Source organism: Rhamphochromis sp. 'chilingali', assembly GCF_963969265.1.
Source record: "Rhamphochromis sp. 'chilingali' genome assembly, chromosome: 9".
In the NCBI taxonomy this organism is placed as follows: Eukaryota; Metazoa; Chordata; class Actinopteri; order Cichliformes; family Cichlidae; genus Rhamphochromis; species Rhamphochromis sp. 'chilingali'.
The window spans coordinates 24,958,390-24,979,101 of record NC_137936.1 but is presented as its reverse complement, the minus strand read 5'-3'; the positions used below and the strand labels follow the sequence as shown (position 1 = coordinate 24,979,101).

The window sequence follows — 20,712 nt, the reverse complement described above, 5'->3', positions numbered from 1 at the left end:
GAATGAGCCGACAGCACACTTGCTCTGATAAAACCACTGCAGTGATAAAATAGAAAACAGAAAGTAGGACAGCTGATAGCTACAAAGATTTGAGTTCAGAAAAAAAAAAAAATTGCAAACAGTGTACATATATCACATTCACAATCAAATATGAGAGAGCCCTCCTTTCTACTGCCGTGCCCAACTTTTCTACAGTTTTATTATGTCTGTGAAGGTTCTCAGTCATCCAGGTCATCGTAGTCAAAGCAGCTTGTAAAGAAAAGCAGGAATTTGCATGATAAGGTGGGGCCAGGTTTCACAATGAGCTCATCCGAAACTCTGGCTGATTGGGACCCACACCCATTTTCACACCTTGGCTCAGGCGATTAGAGGATCATCAGGGGGTCCTTTTGTCCCTCTGTGGGGGATATTCCCACTAGGTTTAAATCTGGGACTCCCCACCATTTCACCTTAGAACTGAAGAAGCTTCTCGGATGAGAGGTGAAACGTCTTCAAGCAACTTAAGTCCAGACGCTTTTCTTTACAAGCTCCTTTGACTACAGTTTTATTAATTAACCTCTGCTGTTGGGTGGTGCGTCATCAGTCACATGTGGCACCACCTATCAGCAGAGGTTAATTAATAAGCATACCCTAGATGTAGCTACAGTTTTTAAATCTAAATAGCCTTACATGCCTGATGGTAGACACTACAATGTTGGGACTATCAGTGTTCAATAATGCAATCTATCAGTACAAGCTACAATTAACTGAAGTTCCTGAAATACTTCACATGCAGATGGTAACAGAAAACAACTGACAGCCACTTTACATTCAACACCCCACTTCCTTTCATCCCCAGCAGTGTGAAATAGACTGTAAGAAGATTTGCTGAGAAATACAAAGGACCCACATGCACACATACAGAGACTCCTTCATTTATTAGTGAGATAAAGGCTATAGCAGATGTCCTTTGCAAATGGCAAGAGTTTCATTCTTGATTGCTGCCACACATTAAGGAGCATTCAGTCTAGGGTGCCAGTACCATACCCACATTTTTGCAATTTCACTGTCGGCTGACAATTATTCAGTAATTGTAGATGTTTAGCTTTATTTTCTGCGTGTTTGATGATGGATGTATGTGCTGGCATTACAGCAGAAGTTTATCTTGTGCAGCTGTAACAATATTTTTTTAACCTCTGTATGTATGTATATATTTCTATGACTTTGGAATTTTTCCACTTAATTATTATATCATTTATGTGTATTTAAGCACCGCCTCATGTATTCTTTGACAGAGGATTCAACGCAAAACCTTGGCGTATAAAAAAAAAGTATACTAAGCTACAAATCTATATTTCTCATCTATAAATTGTATTACTGAAAGAAATGCTTTGTTTTCCAACAGCTGCTCAAATTGGCTATTAAAGTAAATTCTTCAGTCTTATTAGGTAGCACACCATCAAAGGAGCCATATGCACAACAGCTTTATAATGGCTGTACATTATCCGGTGCCCTTTAACACTACACTGAACACAAAATTATGTGGCAAAAATAAATCTAATTACTCAGCCATTCAGCATCAAAAGCTGTGCCTGCAGAGATGGCTCCAAAGAGGAGGGCCAAGAAACAAACACAGGAGGCTTCTAGCTGTGTGTTTGGAGATAGGACAGAAAGGCTCACTAACAGCCACTTCCTGTTTTCATATGCTGCTAAATTTAAACTAATTATCAACAATTTGACATAAGAGGGGGTAAAAACCGTATTCTATGACCCCACTTTGCAAGAAGAGCATTACACAACTGCAATTCCAATTTTAGACGGCGACTAGGAATGGCTGGCATAAATGATGCATTCAAAGTCACTAATACCTCAATCTATGCATGATATTAAATGTGAAATTTGTGCTTTAATACGTGGAGACAATCAATAATTCAGAGGGGCGTCAGTCTTTACAGCCATGTTACAGGAACTGAACCACTTCCAGTCAGTTTTCTCATGTTTAGCCAGTTCCGTAATGCGATCGTAAGACGCTCCCTATCGCATAAAATCCCATGTGTTTTGAACAACATAATCCCAATTTATTAAAAAGCCTTTCTGTATTACAAATGTCATAGGCTGTCAAAATGAGGCAAGACACAGATTTCTATCATCAGGGGTACTTTCTCACCAATTATGGCATACGGCTATTTTCTAGTAGACGTGTGAAGACAATCTGTAGCAATGTGGCAGCTAGCAAAAGATCATTTAAATAAATGCAAACTAAAGACGATGCACTGTCTCTCATTTTCCTTGGATCCAGAATTTACTTTAAAATATGAAGAGGATTTACTTTGATCCAATGATCTGCCTCAAACTAGTACCGTGTCTTGACTTGAAAACTAATGTTTTTGTGCATCAATATGTTCCCTTAGCTCAGTACAAAGGCTTATGACAGAAATACCTGCAAATTTTTTTAAACTACCACCAAATCCTTGTCATAAATAATTTGGATAAATATTGGGGGGGGGGGGGGGACTTAGATGCTGGTGTTTATGGATAAAAAAAAAAATGCTATAAAAATAGTTCAAGCATAAACTTGAATTCACTAATCTCTCTCCAACATTCATTGTTGACCTTCAACACTCCATATCGCACATTTATCAGATTGCATGGTAGCAACATGGCATTTTACCTCTACAGGGAACCTTCTGCCATTTATGCTGTGTTCTGAGCCTGCTGATCCATTACTCTGGCCCCAGTGAAACTCCATCTTCTCAGCCTTAAAGCGCCCTGGCAGTCCAGCCCCTGCTACAAAGTACTCATCCTTCAGGAGTATAGCAACTGGAGAAAAAAAAGAAAAGAGGTAGAAAGAAAAAAAAAAAAAAAAAAAAAAAAAGAATCGAATCAAACAAGGGAAGAAAATAAGCACACTTGTGTTAAGGCAGGGCAAAGCAGATTACTCATCAAAGAACATGGTCTACAGAAGCTCAGATGGGCAGTCTAAAGTTAGAAAAATAATTTCTGTGCCTATTATTATTACCTGAATCCTGATTTGTCTTTTATTTTATTTTTTCCCCAATGACAACTAACTCAGTGGCGAGACCAATGTGACAAATCAAACTTGCAAAGAGTAGCTAAGTAGCTGTGATTTGCTTTAATGATTAATGCTCGGATGAACTGTCCAAACTCAACAATTCTTTTCTACAACTTGCATTTATTAAACGGATTAACTAAGCTGCGTAGACTGCAGACTTATTCTGAAATAATTAAACTAAAAAATATATATTCATTAAAAACTAAACTAAATTATCTGGCAATAAGAAATGTAAAAACCTCAAAGTATCTTAATCCTTTGGAGAGTGACTGATGCAGGAGACATTTTCTAACAGTCAGCTCATAAATTGTCATGATTTGTTTTTGTAAGACCTGTAATGCATTTATTAGTGTTCAGACCCTTTCACATTTTCCACAATTTCAAATTTATTACACAAAAAACACATTTTGAGACTATTTTTAAAATATTAAAGATATAAGAATGAAATTTTCAATTTCCTTAACATAATTAGCAAGTGTAGACACCGCTCTATACAGTGTGCCATAATGAAATGGATGTATAAGAATGAAAACAAATAATTGAGGGTGGGAGAACTCCACAGGTTTGACAGGATTGTGAAAAGGTACAGATCTAGAGAAAGACATCATATTTCTGCAGCAGTGAAAGTGTCACAGAGCTCTGTATCCTCAAATCATCTTCAAGTTTTGCAGCCACCAGTCATCCTCAGTGCGAGTTTTGCAGGCTAACAGGAACACAACAGTAACTCTTTTGTGCAGACTGGAGAACCTTAATGAACAACAACCATCAGTGCAGCACTCAGCTAATCAGGCATTAATGGTAAAGTGGCCAGAAGGAATCCATACTTCACTAAAAGGTAGACTGAACTCCCAACGTGCGCGGAAGAAGCCAGGCACTGAGCACCGCCTCATTAATACATTCCCTACAGTCAAACACGGTGGTGACAGGATCGTGCAAGGAGCGGGAGACTAATCAGGATGGAAGTAAAGATATATGCAGCAATCTTAAGTGAAAATCGTTTCCAGAAGCAGTCGTGATCTCGGACCGAGCGAAAGCTCTAGAAAAAGTTGTACCCAGCTAGATCTCAAACATTAACCTGCCAAAGCATCTGTAGAAAGAACAGCAGTGCATCGATGCTGCCCCTCCAGCATTGTTGAGCTTTATCAATTGTGCCAAGAAGAATGAGAAAAACTTGCAAAAGAAAAGTCCGCCAACCTTGTACAATCATTCCAAGAACACTGCTACTTAAAGCAAGAAAAAAAAAAAAAAAAAAAAAAAAAAAATCAACCCTATGATTAATTATCTAAATACTATGTCAACTCCATGCTAATAAACAAAAACTTGTTTTTCCATTGAGCATTGTGTGTATGCAGATTAATAAGAAAAAACTCTGCCTCTATAGAATGATTCATAAATGAATCTGCAGAATTCGGTGGTGAGCAGATGAGCAATGATCACAATGACGCATCTCAGAGAAAGCTTGCACCGGCCGCCTCCGCTGACCTCGACATTCCACTAATCGACTCCAAGACGCCGCTTCAAAAGTAAAAGCCAGAGTTTCTTTAAGTTGTTGCATGACTCGCTAAAAGACACAACAGCCTTCTCTCGCATTGTGAGCTTCTTCCATGCGTTAGCTTTTCACAAGGCTTTAATGCCATTGCCTTTTCTTAATAGCAGCCATTATTGCATTCTCTCTCAAAGGATTATAAACAGTTTCTGCAAGCAAACTTTAATTACATTTTGTGGGGAAAATTAAGCTTTTTGTAGCATTTTAAATCGTTCTATATTAGATAAGTTCATTACAATACTATTTAAGTAAAAGAATTTAATTAGCTTACATACATTGATGTGACTTTAACAGGTCTACAATTATAAATTTGCCCCCCCCCCAAAAAAAAAAAAAAAAAAAAAAAATCAGTTAATCTATTTCTAGAAGCTCATCTGAATGTTGCTGCTACCTCTTTGAATTTACATCTGAACTTGTGATTTTATTGCAGAATGAACTAGCACATTCCCTACAAGCCTGCCATTTCTATCAGGGTTTTCATGCAGGATGTAATTAACTCACAGCGGTATTCAATACAGACATTTTTTTTTTTGCCTCAGTTCTCTGAACTGAGTATCAAAAGCCTAAGAGACAGAAAATGAAGCAGTATAAAAATATTTCCAGCTTGAGAACTTTATGCAAAGTTAAACTATGTAGAAAATTACTTAAACATCGAGAATATCATACTCAAAAACTGATACTTATGGACCATGTTGGTATTTGAGAGAGAGAAAAAAGAAAGCTGGTTGTATCAAAAGTCTCACACGGGCAGCCCATCAAAAATTTTCAATGTGGAAATTCTACACCTTTTAACAAACTACTTGTCAATAAGGTCATGTGACACAGTTGCTGTAGATTTGTTGGAGCCACATCCATGAATCCTTTGTTCCGCCAAATCTCAAAGGTGCTCTGTCAGATTGAGATCTGGCGATTGTGGATGGCATTTGTGGACAGTGATGTTCATGTTCAAGAAACTAGTGTGAGATCATTTAAACTTGGTGAACGCCGTTTTATCCTGCTGAATGCAAGGTCATGAACACAGTTACCAACAATACTCAGGTAAGTGTTTACATCATGTTCAGTTGGTACCAAGGGTCCGGAAACGTGTGCCAAGAAAACATCCCACACACTATTACACCATCGACCTCAGCCTCGATCCATGCTTTTATGTCGTTTATGCCGCATTCTGACCCCACCATCCAAATGTTACATCATCAACGTTTTTCCTATTTTCTATTGTCCAATTTTGGTGAGCATGTACAAATTGTAGCCTCAGTTTCATATTCGCAGAGACGCTCTTCTGCATACCCTGGTTGTTATGACTGGTTATTTGAGTTGCTGTTACCGTCCTTTCAGCTTGAAGCAGCTCATCCATTCTCCTCTGACCTCTGGCATCAGCAAGCCATTTTCAAACCAATAACTGCCGCTCACTGGATATTTTCTCTTTTTCGCACCATTTTCTGTAAACTCTAGAAATAGTCAGACCACCCCATCTACCACCAACAACCATGATGAATTTAAAGTGACTTAAATCACCTTTCTTCCTCATTCTGCACAGTTTAATGTTCAGCAGGTCATCATCTCCATGTCCACATGCCTAAATGCATTGAGCTGCAGATGTGTGATTGGCTGATTCATTCAATTCAATTTTATTCATATGGCACCAAATTACAGTCGTCTCAAGGCACCTTATATTGTGAGGTAAAGACCTTACAGAAGAAAATGAACCTAATGAAGTGACTGGAAAGTACAGATTGCTCAGATTATAACCTTACGCATCAATGGAAACTTTAAATATGTAACTTAAAGGCTGATGTGCGAGTGGAAGATCTGCAACCCATCTTCAGAAGTTAAAAAATGTTCTTATGTTTTCATGCATCCACAGCTACTGGGATTCACCTTAAAAATTCAGACTATCTGCCCGCTGTTACACTCAGAAAGATCGTGTAATGTTGAGTTTAAGCTGTGTTAAATTTCCACAGCATCTGAAACACCATGGCACAGCAGATTATCATCCCTCCCACTGTCCTGGCTGAGGTTATATGCTAATGCTTCTACAGCCCTTTACCACATCTATGTTTGACATCATTAGCCAGATTAGACCTGGTTCTCCGTCAGTTGATCCCTCTAGTTACAGAGGATTTAGTCAGCCTGTGAATAAGAAAAGCCCACTTTTAATCATTTCACAAAGCAAACTAGGAGGATGAGCATCTGAACAAGCAAACACAGACTGTCAGTAAACAGATAACATGGCGAACAAGTTGTCCTGAGCGAATGAATGGAATCAAAGTAAGTCAAACAGACCAGTGACAGGTATCAGGAAGAAAATGAGTACGAGATCTTGAGAAAAAGAACCAAGAGACAAGATGATCTGAAGAGAGGAGAACATTGTGTGATGAGGGATGATCCGAGCCCCTGTCGTGAGGCAAGAAAGAATCTGCCAGCAGCATTAACGTGCCAGTGCCGCTTAAGCTGAAGGCCCACAGCATGAAGGAGAAGAAATGATGCCGGAGATTTCCAAGACTGAAAGCATCAGGTCAAAGTGAAGGATCAATCTGCACAGGAAATAACTACCCACGGCATTATCATAATTGTGCAACTGCTTTGCAAAACCGCAAAAAACATTTACATAGATGGTAATAAATCCCTGTTACTGCCGTTGTTGAAGTAGTGTAATCCTGTGTGCAACACAAGAAAGCCAAGAAAAGGGGTTGCTGGCTGGCCTTGGGAGTTTCATTAAAAATGCGGCCCTGCGTGTGTTTGAACCCTCCAACAGCAGAGGAGGAATTAGAAGCTAAGCCAAAAAGACCTTGAATCACAGCCTGTGAAAGAAGGGGAGTGTGTGTGAAAGTAAATCCTTGATCAATGCAAATGTCTCTGGGGCCTTCCGATTCCCCATGAATTTGGTTGGGAGTTGTTTGAAATTTTACTGAGAAATGTTTTGTTGAGGAATACTGCTTGAATGGCAGCCAATCAGCCCGATCTCAAAGCAGGTCAAGGCACAAGGGAATGCCATGAAATCAATCGCAATGAACTTTTAAGATCTATTCACTCGCTTCTTAATTACAACACTGACTTTTAAATAGTGTAACGTTAAAGCCACTCCCTGGAGGAACTCGGCACTTTGATTGCAGCACCTCCTGGTGGCGATGATGGGTTGAAAAACGCAACGCTCGAAAGAGTCGGGCCATCGATCTCGAGAAAAATGCTAAAATTGCTCGAATACTTTGCACAAGTATTGGATTTTAAACGCCAATTTCAAAACTTAAGGTATTTGTGCCATTAAATCAATTATGTGTCAAATAACACAAAAGCCAAACATGACAACATGAAGAGTCAATAAAAATGACAAACGTGCGTGAAATCTGCAGCTGCCTTTCCCTTCACAGAGCTCTATACAAAGTGTCAGCTTTTGTTTAGCTTTCATTCTTGAGACTTTAATGTTTTGTTCAGTTTTCAGCATCAGCAGGCAACTGCTTTCAGCAAAAACACTGTGAAACATACTACACTCCACCAGCTCAGCTCCAAATGACAGGAACAGTTAGCGGCTAGCTGATGAACATGGTGGAACAATCGGCTCCTGAGAACAAGATATTTCTTTTAGAGGGAAAATAAAACAAGTTTGGCCAATTTGAAAACGCTCCAACTTCAGGATGTCTTCGCATGGACAGAGATGGAGCAGACTTGGTGTATAGACCTAATGTGGTTATAATTCATGATATCAACAACTAGGATGACAAAAAGGGAAATGTAAAGAGGTTATCACGGATCAAAATGATGATTTAGAACATATTAACCTTCATGAGAACATAGCAAAAAAAAGTTTGCCAATCTCACCTTCGTTCACAAAAAGCAGTTGAAGACTGCAGCACGGCCAAAATTACGCTAACTGTTTGTGATAATGCAGCTATTAAATGTGATAAATCAGCTAAAAATCGCAAATCTGTAGCAGTCTGTTCCAAATGCATTGCCAACTACACATACAGAAATTCACATTACCTACTTAAAAACAGACTCAAGCCAGATCGGAAGATCTGAAACTGAAATTCCTCTACAGGTAGTGGAATAGTTGCTGCAGGATGGTGATTTCACAGCAAATTGACAGTCAGTCAGTCTTGCTTTTATCTTGGAATATAACCAGAACACAACTAGCTGCGACCAGTTGAGTCCAATCCCCGATTGCAAGGAGACGTGTCAGACAAGTCGTGCTCATTGGTACAGGCTGAATTTGATGGTGACTATTTGCAGACCTTTGCCAATGTCAGTGAGTGTGACCACAGGCAGTCTGAGTCGGACCACGATTACAGTGGTCCCTCTCTATAAGGTGGCCTCGCTGTTTCGCTGATTTTTTTTTTTGGTGCAATTTTGCTTTTTGTTTTTAAACACCACATTGTGTTCTGTGTCCTGATTGGCTGTAGACCAGCGGTCCCCAACCCCCGGGGCTCGGACCGGTACCGGTCCGTGAGTCGTTTGGTACCGGGCCGCGAGAGTTGAGGCTCAGGTGTGAAATTAATAGTTTTCAGGGTTTTTAAATCTGTTTTCAGCGTTATTTTGTTATCGTTTACTCGGTTTTCCTTGGTCTTTTCACGTGTGTTATGAATAAATTCTTTTTTTCGATACCGGTACTAGTTTTATTTTATTGTATTTATCCGCGACACCTTAAAGGCCGGTCCATGAAAATATTGTCGGGCATAAACCGGTCCGTAGCGCAAAAAAGGTTGGGGACCGCTGCTGTAGACCATTGTCAATCAATCTCGTGCCGTGTCTCCTGTACAGTACAGAATCCGTTCAGCTTGTCAAATTTACATAAATCTTCGATCGCTAGCAGTGTGACTTTGAAGTGCTGTACCGTATATTGTAAGTTATCTCCCCAACAAACACAATGTCCACGAAACGTTTTGCACTGTCAGAGGCAGCTGCAGTAGCACCAAAGAGTGTTTAAACAACAGAGAAAAGTGTGAATATGTTCATGCCTGTCTGAGAAAAGTGTATAAAGTGTTTAGTGAGGGCTTTCACAGCCTTAAAACAGCTATAATAATTGTAAAAAATAAAGTTGACTACTTTTCGGATTTCACCGATAACAGGTTATTTTTAGAACTTAACTCCCGCGATAAACGAGGGGCCACTGTATTTGTTAGGTTGCCTCCCAAAAGACGACCTGTCCAACTGCCTTGCTATCAAAGGTGATCAATAGTGTTGCGGGCTTATGTTAACATAAAACTGCTATGACTTTTGCGTATTGTGTTAGCTTTATGTTCAAAATTTGTTTCCGTTGATAAAACTGGCTAAGAAAAAGCAGAACTAACAAAATTAGAAGTAGATCATTTAAAAAAAAAAAAATCTTATTAATACAAGCTATTTCTTTACTGGCGTTAAACATCATTTATTCACACAAAATGGCCATATGGTAATGCGCTTTTGACTGAAGGTCATACCACTGAGACTAATGATTTGACAATAATGCTACCCCCTGCTTTAGTCTTTTGAAGCAGACCTTGAAAACTGAAGAGCCTCGAATAAAAACTGTGATAATCTAACAGGCAAAAAGAAATGTTATATTGCAGCCAAGCGGAGAAGGGATACAAAATACTAACATTTGACACAGGTCAGGAATAAAGGACCGCTCTACTTATTAAGATGAGTTAGTGGCAATAACAAGAAACCAAGACCCACAGCACCATTACAATCAATGCACTTGATAAACTTTGTCATCTCAGGCATAGGCTGAATTGAGAACCATCAAAAGAACAAAAGATTGTATTCCTGCTATTCTGTTGACTGAGCTAGACCAAGTAAACATCAAATCAAGGATGCAACAAGTAATGATGTGGAAAACAAAAGATGATGAATGTGAAGGCCAAAAAGTAATCTTCATGCACAGCTTTGTTGAATAGTTGGATCAATAAAGTATTAACAACCTCACCCTGTGAAAATATTTCAAGTGATGATTTCAAGGCCTCTGAGAAGATAATAAAAGTTTACACACGGATTTCAAACATGTTCTGAGCTTCTCTTTTATTTATTTATCTCTCTCTATATATATATTTTAGGGTTGAAAGAAATCTATACCTCCATCCATACAAATCTGATTTTCACACATTTCAAAAGAAAAATCATGTACAGTGCTATTCAAAAGTCTTGAGCTGCTCTTCATTTCTTTAAATTTGGATTAATAGGAAATTGGTGCAGCAATTATTCAAAAATGTGGTAAATGTAAATACAATTTATGAGACAAAAAACAGTAACGAAGAGAAGATATAATTTAAAATTGGTTCTTTGCTAAGTTTTCTGTTATGTGGAAACACAACACTTGTTCATCCATTGAGTCAGGTGGGGGGTTTTATGTTTGAGTGCTTCATGGGTCACTGTTAAGTGGCTTAACAAACAAAAAAAAAAACAAGAAAAAAAACCACAGTCCTCTTAATATGGTCAGGAACAAGGACTCTACTGAAAATGAGTGAAACTTTTTCTTTGGAACTTGACTATCTTTTCAAAGACCTTCAGAAAGTCTATTGATGAGACTATTTAAAAAAAAAAAATAAATAATACAAGAGTGTGGTGCCTTGAAAACAAAATATAAAGAAATGAGTGGCTTTAGATACTGGCATAGTACTATATCTATATTTCATCTTGGAAATGTAATATTTTCAGTAATTCATCAGTCAAGTCAACCTGTCCTCTCACTAAAAATCCAAAAACCTCCATTCAAGTGAAACTGATTAAATCACATTTCATGAGACAATGACATGAATTTGCTAAAAAAAAAAAATTAAGTAGACCTCATCTAACTAGCTTTTGCACTGTAATATTCTGTGGCAGTATAGTTTCATGTTCCTGATTTGGACAGTGCTTTAACAATGCAAAATACCCTTTGTACTGTAAACGTCCAAAAATTGCACCCAGCCGTGTTAGTTCCATTTTTGTAAATAAGCACCCCGCAGCACTGCTCGGCTGTGTCAGTGGCCTTGGTTGTCATGGAGGCTAAAAACTCTCATTATGATCAAATGCAAAGGATGACATTACTCGCAGAGAGAAACCGTGCCAAAAGCGCAGATATCAATTAGGGTCAAGGTTTTCACACCAGTGGTCCACGGATTTGCTCAGTGGGGGGATAAAAAAAAAAAAAATTAAGTTCACGGTTTGAAGTAGCAGTCAACAAGTAAACTTCAAAATGTATCTGTAAACAAGGCACTGAACACAAAGAGAATGAGCAGAGCAGAGGAGGAGGACAGTAGAGCCAATATCAAAGAAATCTCTGGATCCACTGATAGATGTACAGAAATCTTGGCAGATACTACTGCACGTAATTTCAGTGTTTGTGCTGCTGTGGTTTGAAATTTGACATTTCAAGTATAAAATCTCTGAAATCCACATACTTAAATTCCTGTGTTTAACATGTTCATATGCAATTTTTTTTAATCACTTAAAGATTTACATTTTGATATCATATTGGATAACTTCAGTCTTGCATCACATCAGTGAAATTATATTTTAAAGCAGTTTCCAGACATAATGACCACATTTTGACTAATCTAGTGATTACATGCAAAGTGAAGCTACATGATTACAATGATCCTGCAAATCAGAGTCCCATATTTCCAGATGAGGATTTTCCTGCTGTATGAGAGTAGCATTACTCCCAATGGTCATAAACAACTACAGATAAAACACATTAAAGCAATCTTAAGTCATGTTGTATAATATAACCGTAGTATGGAAAACTCTGGGTTTCCCTGGTCAGTAATTCCCATTACTGCAAAGAGCTAAGTGAGTAGAAGATGAATGATTTCCACATACTGTAAAGTAAAAGATAATTTGCATTTTTTTAAGCACAGGAGAGAGAAAAAATAGAGCCCCACATAACCGTCTCTACACCCTGAGAGATTTGAGCTCTCCGATATCTTTTATCAAGGTCTCGGAGATAAATTAGCTTTTTAGGGATTTGGCTTTTTCACAATCATCCTTAGGAAAGGCCAGGTGATTTAAATATCAAAGCTTTAACTATACAGCGACTCTTCAAACCTTGTCCCAACAATCAGAAGCAATTGGCTCCTCCAAGCAGCGTTTTAGTATGCTAAAAGCTAAAATCCTCCACAAAGCAGGAGAAGGAAAGAAACAAAGGGTTTTCATGTAGCCACTTCCTCAGTTCATGATATAACAGTGAACAGGAACCGTAGGGTCAATATAAGTTCAGAAAACTCCCCCCCCCCCCCAGAAAGAACTGCTATAAGAATGTGAGCTTTATGGAAATGTCAGGTGGGAAAAATAAACTTTCATGCATCATTATCAGAAAAGTCAGCTTTGGAAATCTGCAAATAAACAGCTAAACAAGCATTTTAGAGACGAGTTCTGTGGACTGGAAAAGCAAAAAAAAAAAAAAAAAATCATTTTGAGGCTGCAATAAGCAAAGCTGTTTTGTGCAGGATTTCATAAAAAAAAAATGCACTACAGTAGCAACTGCTAAGCAAGGGGATAGATCGATCATACTTTTGGCTTGTGTTTCAGCCAGTGGCACGGGAAACATTTCGGTGGTAGAGAAAAGAATGGATTCAATGAAATACCAGCAAATTCTGCAAGCAAACATGAGACCATCTGTATAGATGCTGTAGTAGGAAAGAGGATGGCTTCTACAACAGGATAATGATCCTAAACACACTTTAAAATCCGCAGTGGAGTATCTCAAGAAGCACAGGCCCTGACAGCCACCCCAACTGTGGATCACAAAAGAAAAGACGGTCAAAGACTCTCACAGAACTTTTGTAAAGAAAAGGGTTGAAAAAGCACACCTAAAATGAAAGACTCTAAGCTGGCTGAAAAATGTGTTTACAAACTACGATATTTGCCAGAAGGGGTGTTACTAAGAGCTGACCATGCTCAGTCTCATGCTTCAGGTTCATGTTTCTCCTCTATTTTGAACAATAGATGATGGAAATGATTACCGTATTTCCCGGACTACAAAGCGCACCTGAATATTAGCCGCACAAGCTAAAATCAGGGGAAAATCCTGTTTTGTACATACATTAGCTGCACCTGACCAAAAGCCGCAGGTGTTTCAATGTTGACTTATCATATGTAAGAGAATATGCACAAAGGGAATTGTCAGGAAAGAGATGGCTGTTTGGAGACATCACTTTTATTAATATTTTGAAAAACAAGTTATGGGTACATATTTACATAACTTTTTAGGTATATGTACAAGTAGCGGTAATTACAAGTACGAAACATGTACTGTGCTTCATAAATGAGTAACAAATGCAGTACATAACAATAACCTACAGCACAGCAGAAAAATAGATTCGGACTACCTTTTAGGCTCAGGTGCAGTGACACGGCTTTAACAAGAAGAAAAGTCAGTCATTCACCACCATATTCCTGCGCACTAAAACCACCAAAGTCCTCTTCTCCAGTGTCGGATACGAACAGGCTCAGGATGGCTACTTCATCCACTCTCCGCTTCTTTCCTTCGTTGTCACTTTCAAAACCAAACAAATCCTCGTTGTCAGTGTCAGAGTCGAACATCCTCTGAAGGGCCGTGGCGGTGTCCTCCTCTCCATCATGCAGCAGTCCAGCCCTTCGAAATCCGTTGGTGATCGTGGATGTTTTCACACTTTTCCACGCTGTCAGATTCCACCGGTGGAGTTGAGCATAACTTGCTTTTCGCAAGTTTATCGCCGCTTGTCATCCACGCCTCCGGCTGAACGTGTAGCGCTACTTTGAAGTTTGTTTTTCGCGCTACTTGTACGGCACTATGTTGCCTGGCGGATGGACATGTGACCAACATACTACTCTTGAACCCCGATACTGTGTGTCTGATCACATGCCCTTCCGCCAGGCAACGTAGTGCCGTACAACAGCGGAACAAACAAAACAAATCGTCTTACGATATGACAAAAATCATGGACAATCCATAGAAAAGTCGCACCTGACTAAAAGCCGCAGGGTCCAAAGCTTGTGCAAAAAGTAGCGGCTTATAGCCCGACAATTACGGTAAATAATCCTGCTCAAATTATCAAAGAAATGTATCTGGTTTGAAAATCAGGTCATCTATTACTCACTTTGTGTATTCACGGGAAGAGAAATTTTAACCAAGGGTACCAAAATCTGCAAGCCACTGTATATAGTTAGGGATTCAATTATTTCAACTCCAGCTGATTTTGTAGGTCAGTCTAGAATTTCAATGGAAGGTTTATTTGAACAGTGAGCGACAGGAACAATACCACCCCCCCCCAAAAAAAAAAAAAAAAAATCCAGAAAAATGCATTTCAAAAAGTTGAACAAAATAAGTATTTGATCAATCAGCAAGATTTATGGCTCCCAGGTGTATTTTGTACAGGTAACGAGCTGACATTGGGAACCTTCGCAACTCGTTACCTGTATAAAAGACAGCAGTCCATAGAAGCAATCATTCTATCTAGATTCCAAACTCTGCACCATGGCCAAGGCCAGAGAGCATTCCAAGCATGTCAGGGACAAGATTGTGAACCAACGCAAGGCTGGAATGGGCTACAAGACCATCACAAAGCAGCTGGGTGAGAAGGTGAAAACAGATGGCGTGATTATTCGCAGATGGAAGAACCATAAAATAATTGCCGATCTCCCTCAGTCTGGAGCTCCATGCAAGATCTCACACGTTTCAATGATAATGAGAACGGTGAGGAACCAGGCCAGAACTACTTGGGAGGAGCTTGCCAATGATCTCAAGGCTGCTGGGACCATAGTCACCAACACACTACACCGAGAAGGACTGAAATCGTGCAGTGCCCGCACAGTCCCCCTGCTCAACAAAGCACGTGTACAAGCCTGTTTGAAGTTTTCCACTGAACATCTTGATGATTCAGAGGAGGACTGGGTGAAATTGTTGTGGTCAGATGAGACCAAAATCGAGCTATTTTGGCCTCAACTCAACTTGCTGTGTTTGGAGGAGGAAGAAAGCTGCATATGACTCCAAGAACACAGTACCCACCGTCGAACACGGAGGTGGAAACATTGTGCTTTGGGGGTGTTTTTCTGCCAAGGGGACAGGACAACTGCACCACATCAAAGAGAGAATGGATGGGGCCATGTCAGCTCTTGAGTGAGAACCTCCTTCCCTCAGCCAAGGCATTGTAAATGGGTCGTGGGTCAGTATTCCACCATGACAGTGACACATGGCCAAGGCAACAAAAGATTGGCTCAAGAAGAAGCATATTAAGGTCTTGTAGTGGCCAAGTCAGTCCCCAGACCTTAATATGGTAAAAGGTAAATGGCCTGTATTTGTACAGCGCTTTACTTAGTCCCCATGGACCACAAAGCGCTTTACACTACATTCAGTCATCCACCCATTCACAGACACATTCACACACTGGTGATGGCAAGCTACATTGTAGCCACCGCCACCCTGGGGCGCAATGACAGAGGCGAGGCTGCCGGACACTGGCGCCACCGGGCCCTCTGACCACCACCAGTAGGCAACGGGTGAAGTGTCTTGCCACAACAACCAAGACTGTCGGAGCTGGGGCTCGAACCGGCAACCTTCCGATTACAAGACAAACTGCCAACTCTTGAGCCACGATTGCCCCATCAAAAATCTGTGGAGGGGGCTGACGGTTCGAGTTGTCAAACACGCCACAAAACATTAATGACCTGGAGAGGATCTGCAAAGAGGAGTGGGACAAAATCCCCCCTGAGATGTGTGCAAGACTTGTGACCAACTATAAGACTGGTCTGACCTCTATGATTACCAACAATTGTTTTTCCACCAAGTACTAAAGCATGTTTTGCAAATACTTATTTCATTCATGCAAATGCAAATTAATTTATAACCTTTCTGAAATGCATTTTTCTGGATTTTATGGTTATTGTTTAAATAAACCCACATCTGAAATCATAGACTGATCATTTCTTTGTTAGTGGGCAAACTTACAAAATCAGCTGGGGTTCAAATCGTTTTTTCCCTGACTGTGTAACCATCACATGTCATGTCTCAAAATAGCAGTCGTGGAAATTAAAGATGATTGGTATTGCTGCTGCACTGCTTTTCGAATGAGGGATAAACAAATTCTCTACTGCAAACCTGTCTTTCCAGTGTTCTTCATCGTGGTCTGGTTGGAGGACTCTGTGTTGAACTTGTCAAGCTCCAGCTTCAGGTACTCCTGAGAAATCTGAGCTTGTTCATCTGCAATGTCCACAGGTGATTGGTTGTTTCCGGCACATTCTGGGTATAAGGCTGCCCAGCCTCGAGGTCCATGGCTTCCTGCAGAAATAAAAGACACAAGATGTATGATGATTATGCACAATGCACACTAGCCCCTAGAAATCACATCTGTCTAAGCATACTGGCTCTGACACACACATAGAAACCCTGACAATATTACTGGAACAGCAGCAATAAGAGTTCTGTGCTATATTCACTGAGCTGCAGTGTCTTCTAAATCTGTTCGCACCCCACCCTCCCACTGCAGGGAAAACATGTAAACATTATGAAAATTCATCATCTGGGTAAAGGCAATTCCAGTCTTAATTGTCTATGTATATGATATACATATCCATAGGAAGCATAATCCCATCGTGCTGCACTAATTGAAATTGAGCCTACAGTGGGCACAGAATTGATGGGCACCCATCTCTCCTTCCATCCTTAAAACAAAGCAAAATATAGAAGAAAATAGGGGGGGGACCTACAACAAATATTTAAACATATTCAACAGAAAATACTTCAGATTAACCATTAATCTGCTGTGTGTGCTGAAAACGAACTTCCTGTAACATCATCATCCACTGTCTGCACTTTTCTAATCCTCTATCCCCTACAGTGGCGGCGCTACAAAGGAATAATCCACAACCAACAGGGGTCCCCTTGATCTCTTCTCGGGTACAATTGGCCAATGCAACAACAAAAGCTGAGGGGATCAAGGGAACAAGGAAGCATGCATGGATTTTAACTTTTCTGGGTTAACACAATATTCATGATCCCATTCCCCACAGACATAGGGCAACTTTGCTACAGTCTTATGAAAAAGATATAAGAGCTCCCCTTCATGAGAAGACGCCGAATCAAGGGTGGCTTTAGGGCTTGCTGCATTGAAATACCTTGAGCACAGCCTCATTGGCTGCGCTCAAGTCTCTTAAAATGATAGTGTGACATTTAAGATTATTTGGAAATAATCAGTGTTTTAACATATCGACCAGAGGACAAATATGCACTTGGAGTGTGTGCAGATCCAGAAAGAGAAGTTGCTTTATTAATCGCTCAAATAAAAAGGGCCAGGTTCTTAAAAGTGCACTAAAATCAAGGAAATATCTTTGATTTGTCCACCAAATTCACAAGACCACCTACAAGAGTATAGAATAATAAGGTCTGAATAATAGTGAAATATTTAAATGGATTGGAGCTACATTTCTAACTAATGAGTACATCTATAGAGCGGGATTATATTTATCAGTCATGATTGTAGACTCACCAATATATTTGTACCAATATCAAGCCTAATATTTCATAAAATGAAAGAGGACTCCATTATGAAAAACCAGTAATACTATGAAGCAAGTGAAAGCTGCTTGCCAAACATAAATCCCGAAAGGATTTGCATAAAATGGGAGCAAATGTCGACCATGATGCAATACAATGTTACGTGCACAGAAGTTTGTTAAGCCTTTATATAAAAATGTACATTTTTCCCTTATCATGTTTAACTTGTATTTTAAGGTAGTTACTACCTTGCTATCTAAATGGAAAGTGTATCGAGACCAATCTTTTTAAAAAGCTAATTTTTAAATGAAAGTTCTGTAATCTATTAAATTCCCCAACAACAATGAAACAACTGCTTCCTATAACGTAAAAAGCTGCTTGTTACTAAGGCAAACCACCAAATATCTAGCAATTCAAAGTGATTTTATACAGCAACCACAGCAAAAACATCCTCGGGATCACTAAGCAGTTGGATTCTCATATTGCTTCATTTAAAAAAAAATAAATAAATAAAAACAAAAAAACCAAAAAAAAACCCTAATGCTTAGAATCAAGAAATTATTTCACTGGTTAAAGAAAATCCATCTAACTCAATCTAAATCAAGACAACCTTTCAAGTAGGTAATCTCGTTCAAAATTCTAACAATCACTTCCAAGAAGGTGCAAACCACTGGTTACACTCAAGAACAGGAAGGACAGATTAGACTTAGACAACTTGTAGCTTCTGTCAGAATGATAGGAAGAGAAAAGAAGCAAAAGAACAGCTCATGATTGAAAGCATAACACATCAATCTGTCAGTCATATTGGAGGCAATGTTATGGCACTGGCATGCATGACTGCCAACAAAACCAGTCTGTTAACAGAAGTAGAAGGATGAATTCTGAAGTGTACAGGGCTATGCTCTCTGCTCAGATTCATCCAAAAGCTACAAAAACTGATTGGACAGAGCTTCATGGGGTAAATGGATAAGACCCAAAGGACACTGCAAAACCAACCCAAGAGCTTCTCGGTGCATAAAAAAAGTCATGATATTCTTCAGCAGCCAAGTCAGTCACGTGATGTCAACCCAACAGAGCTCGCTTTTCAGTTAGTGAAGACAAGTTGAAGGCAGAGAGATGTTCAAACAACCATCAACTGAAGGTGACTGCAGTGAAAGCCTAACAGAGCATCTCAAGGAGGTTCACTGACAGTCACTGAAAGCTAAGAATTTTCATCCAAGTATTAAAAACAATTCCTACATTTAAACGGTGTAATTTTGTCCATTTAAGCTGCCGGAAATGGAAATGTATGAAAATTGTACCATGCAATTTCTAAATAGTTACAGCAATATTTTGTTTAAACCTCTTAAGTTAAAGCTGAAAATCTACAGTTCAATCACATCTTGGCTGTTTGATTTTAAAATCAACTGTGGTTGTCTGCAGAGGTGTAATTATAAATGGTTTTCAGATTGAAAATTTGTTTGGTTACCAATGTTGCTGATAAAATTACACATTACACACACAATTACACAAGTACACATTTGAGGTAGTCGTACAGTTTGCTACGACTTGCTTCAGTCTCATTTATGTTTGCAGAAAATGTATGTTTTCTTTGGCACAGCGGTCTGAAATGTCTCCAACTGCTCTGAATGCTTACCATTTCCCTAACTGATAAAAGCGAGCTATGGGGGCTAGCAAAGCTACAGATAAAAAAAAAAATTAAATAAAAAATCCATCACCCTAAAAACTGCTCTGGTTCTGCAGTGGGCAATTTCAATCCTCATTCTCTTGCTTTCCCGTTCTCCCCCTTTAGTGAATCGTTTCAAACGACAACAAATTTCAGATGTTACTGAGATCCACAAGGCTTCACAGACCTTGATAACATATTTCAAAATGAGTAAGTCACGGAATATAAAAACAACTTTGAATTATTGTTGGTAAGCAATATGATATTCAGTCATAAAGTTCAGGTGTAAATGTTATTAAACTAGCACATTGGATTGACTGTTGTTTCACAGGTTTCTTTCATTTGAAGTGTAAAGCTGTGTAATCTTTTGCTAATTTTCCAGTGAAACAAACATTACATCCCATTTACTGCAAGAGAAATAATTCAGCCTTTCAAGAAGAGAAAGGGAGGAGCAGTGCTAAAATCAGATAAGTGCGGGTTACACAGCAGTCGATTAATCTGTCTCATCACCATCCATCAGAATGACTATAATCCTAGCGGTTAAGCCTTTCTCATTGCAGCCTTGCCTCTCTATAAGGCTGAGGTGAAGAAATTTAAAAAAAAGGTACTGGTTCCAAAATGCGGTGAAATGATTTATCTGAAACATTACACACTATAGGTATTTTCAACTACACTGAGTACGTGGCTCTGTGAGAAGAGCTCCTGCAATATGCTACATGTCACATTTATTCTACTGAAAATCTTTTGTGCCGTCAGGTAGTTCAATGAGTATGCTGGATTTTATGAGCATATATTTGGCAAACAAAAATAAATGACTTGCGCTTATGTAAAAGCTCCTATCTCAGGAATATCTCCAGCTTAAACGGAAAATCACAGCATGGTTCAACAGCTATGAATCACCGCTCACATTTACAGTTCGCCGTGGGATTCAAGAAGGGGCAAAGAATGAAACTAAATGGCAGTTCAGCTGGTAACTGCAGGCGTGATTAGAAGCATGGTTGTGTGACTTTTCGAGACCAGTT

General features: G+C 39.3%; 1 protein-coding gene across 1 annotated transcript in view; it reads right to left on the bottom strand.

The window, feature by feature from the left end:
* Window positions 1-20,712, bottom strand: part of ca16b (carbonic anhydrase XVI b) — a 110,033-nt gene that overhangs the window by 37,913 nt on the left and 51,408 nt on the right. Inside the window, exons 3-4 of the mRNA XM_080891799.1 lie at window positions 16,630-16,809; window positions 2,651-2,799 (exon numbers count right to left, since the gene is read on the bottom strand). Coding sequence (XP_080747925.1) covers window positions 2,651-2,799; window positions 16,630-16,809 — 329 coding nt within the window. The remainder of the gene's footprint in view (window positions 1-2,650; window positions 2,800-16,629; window positions 16,810-20,712) is intronic.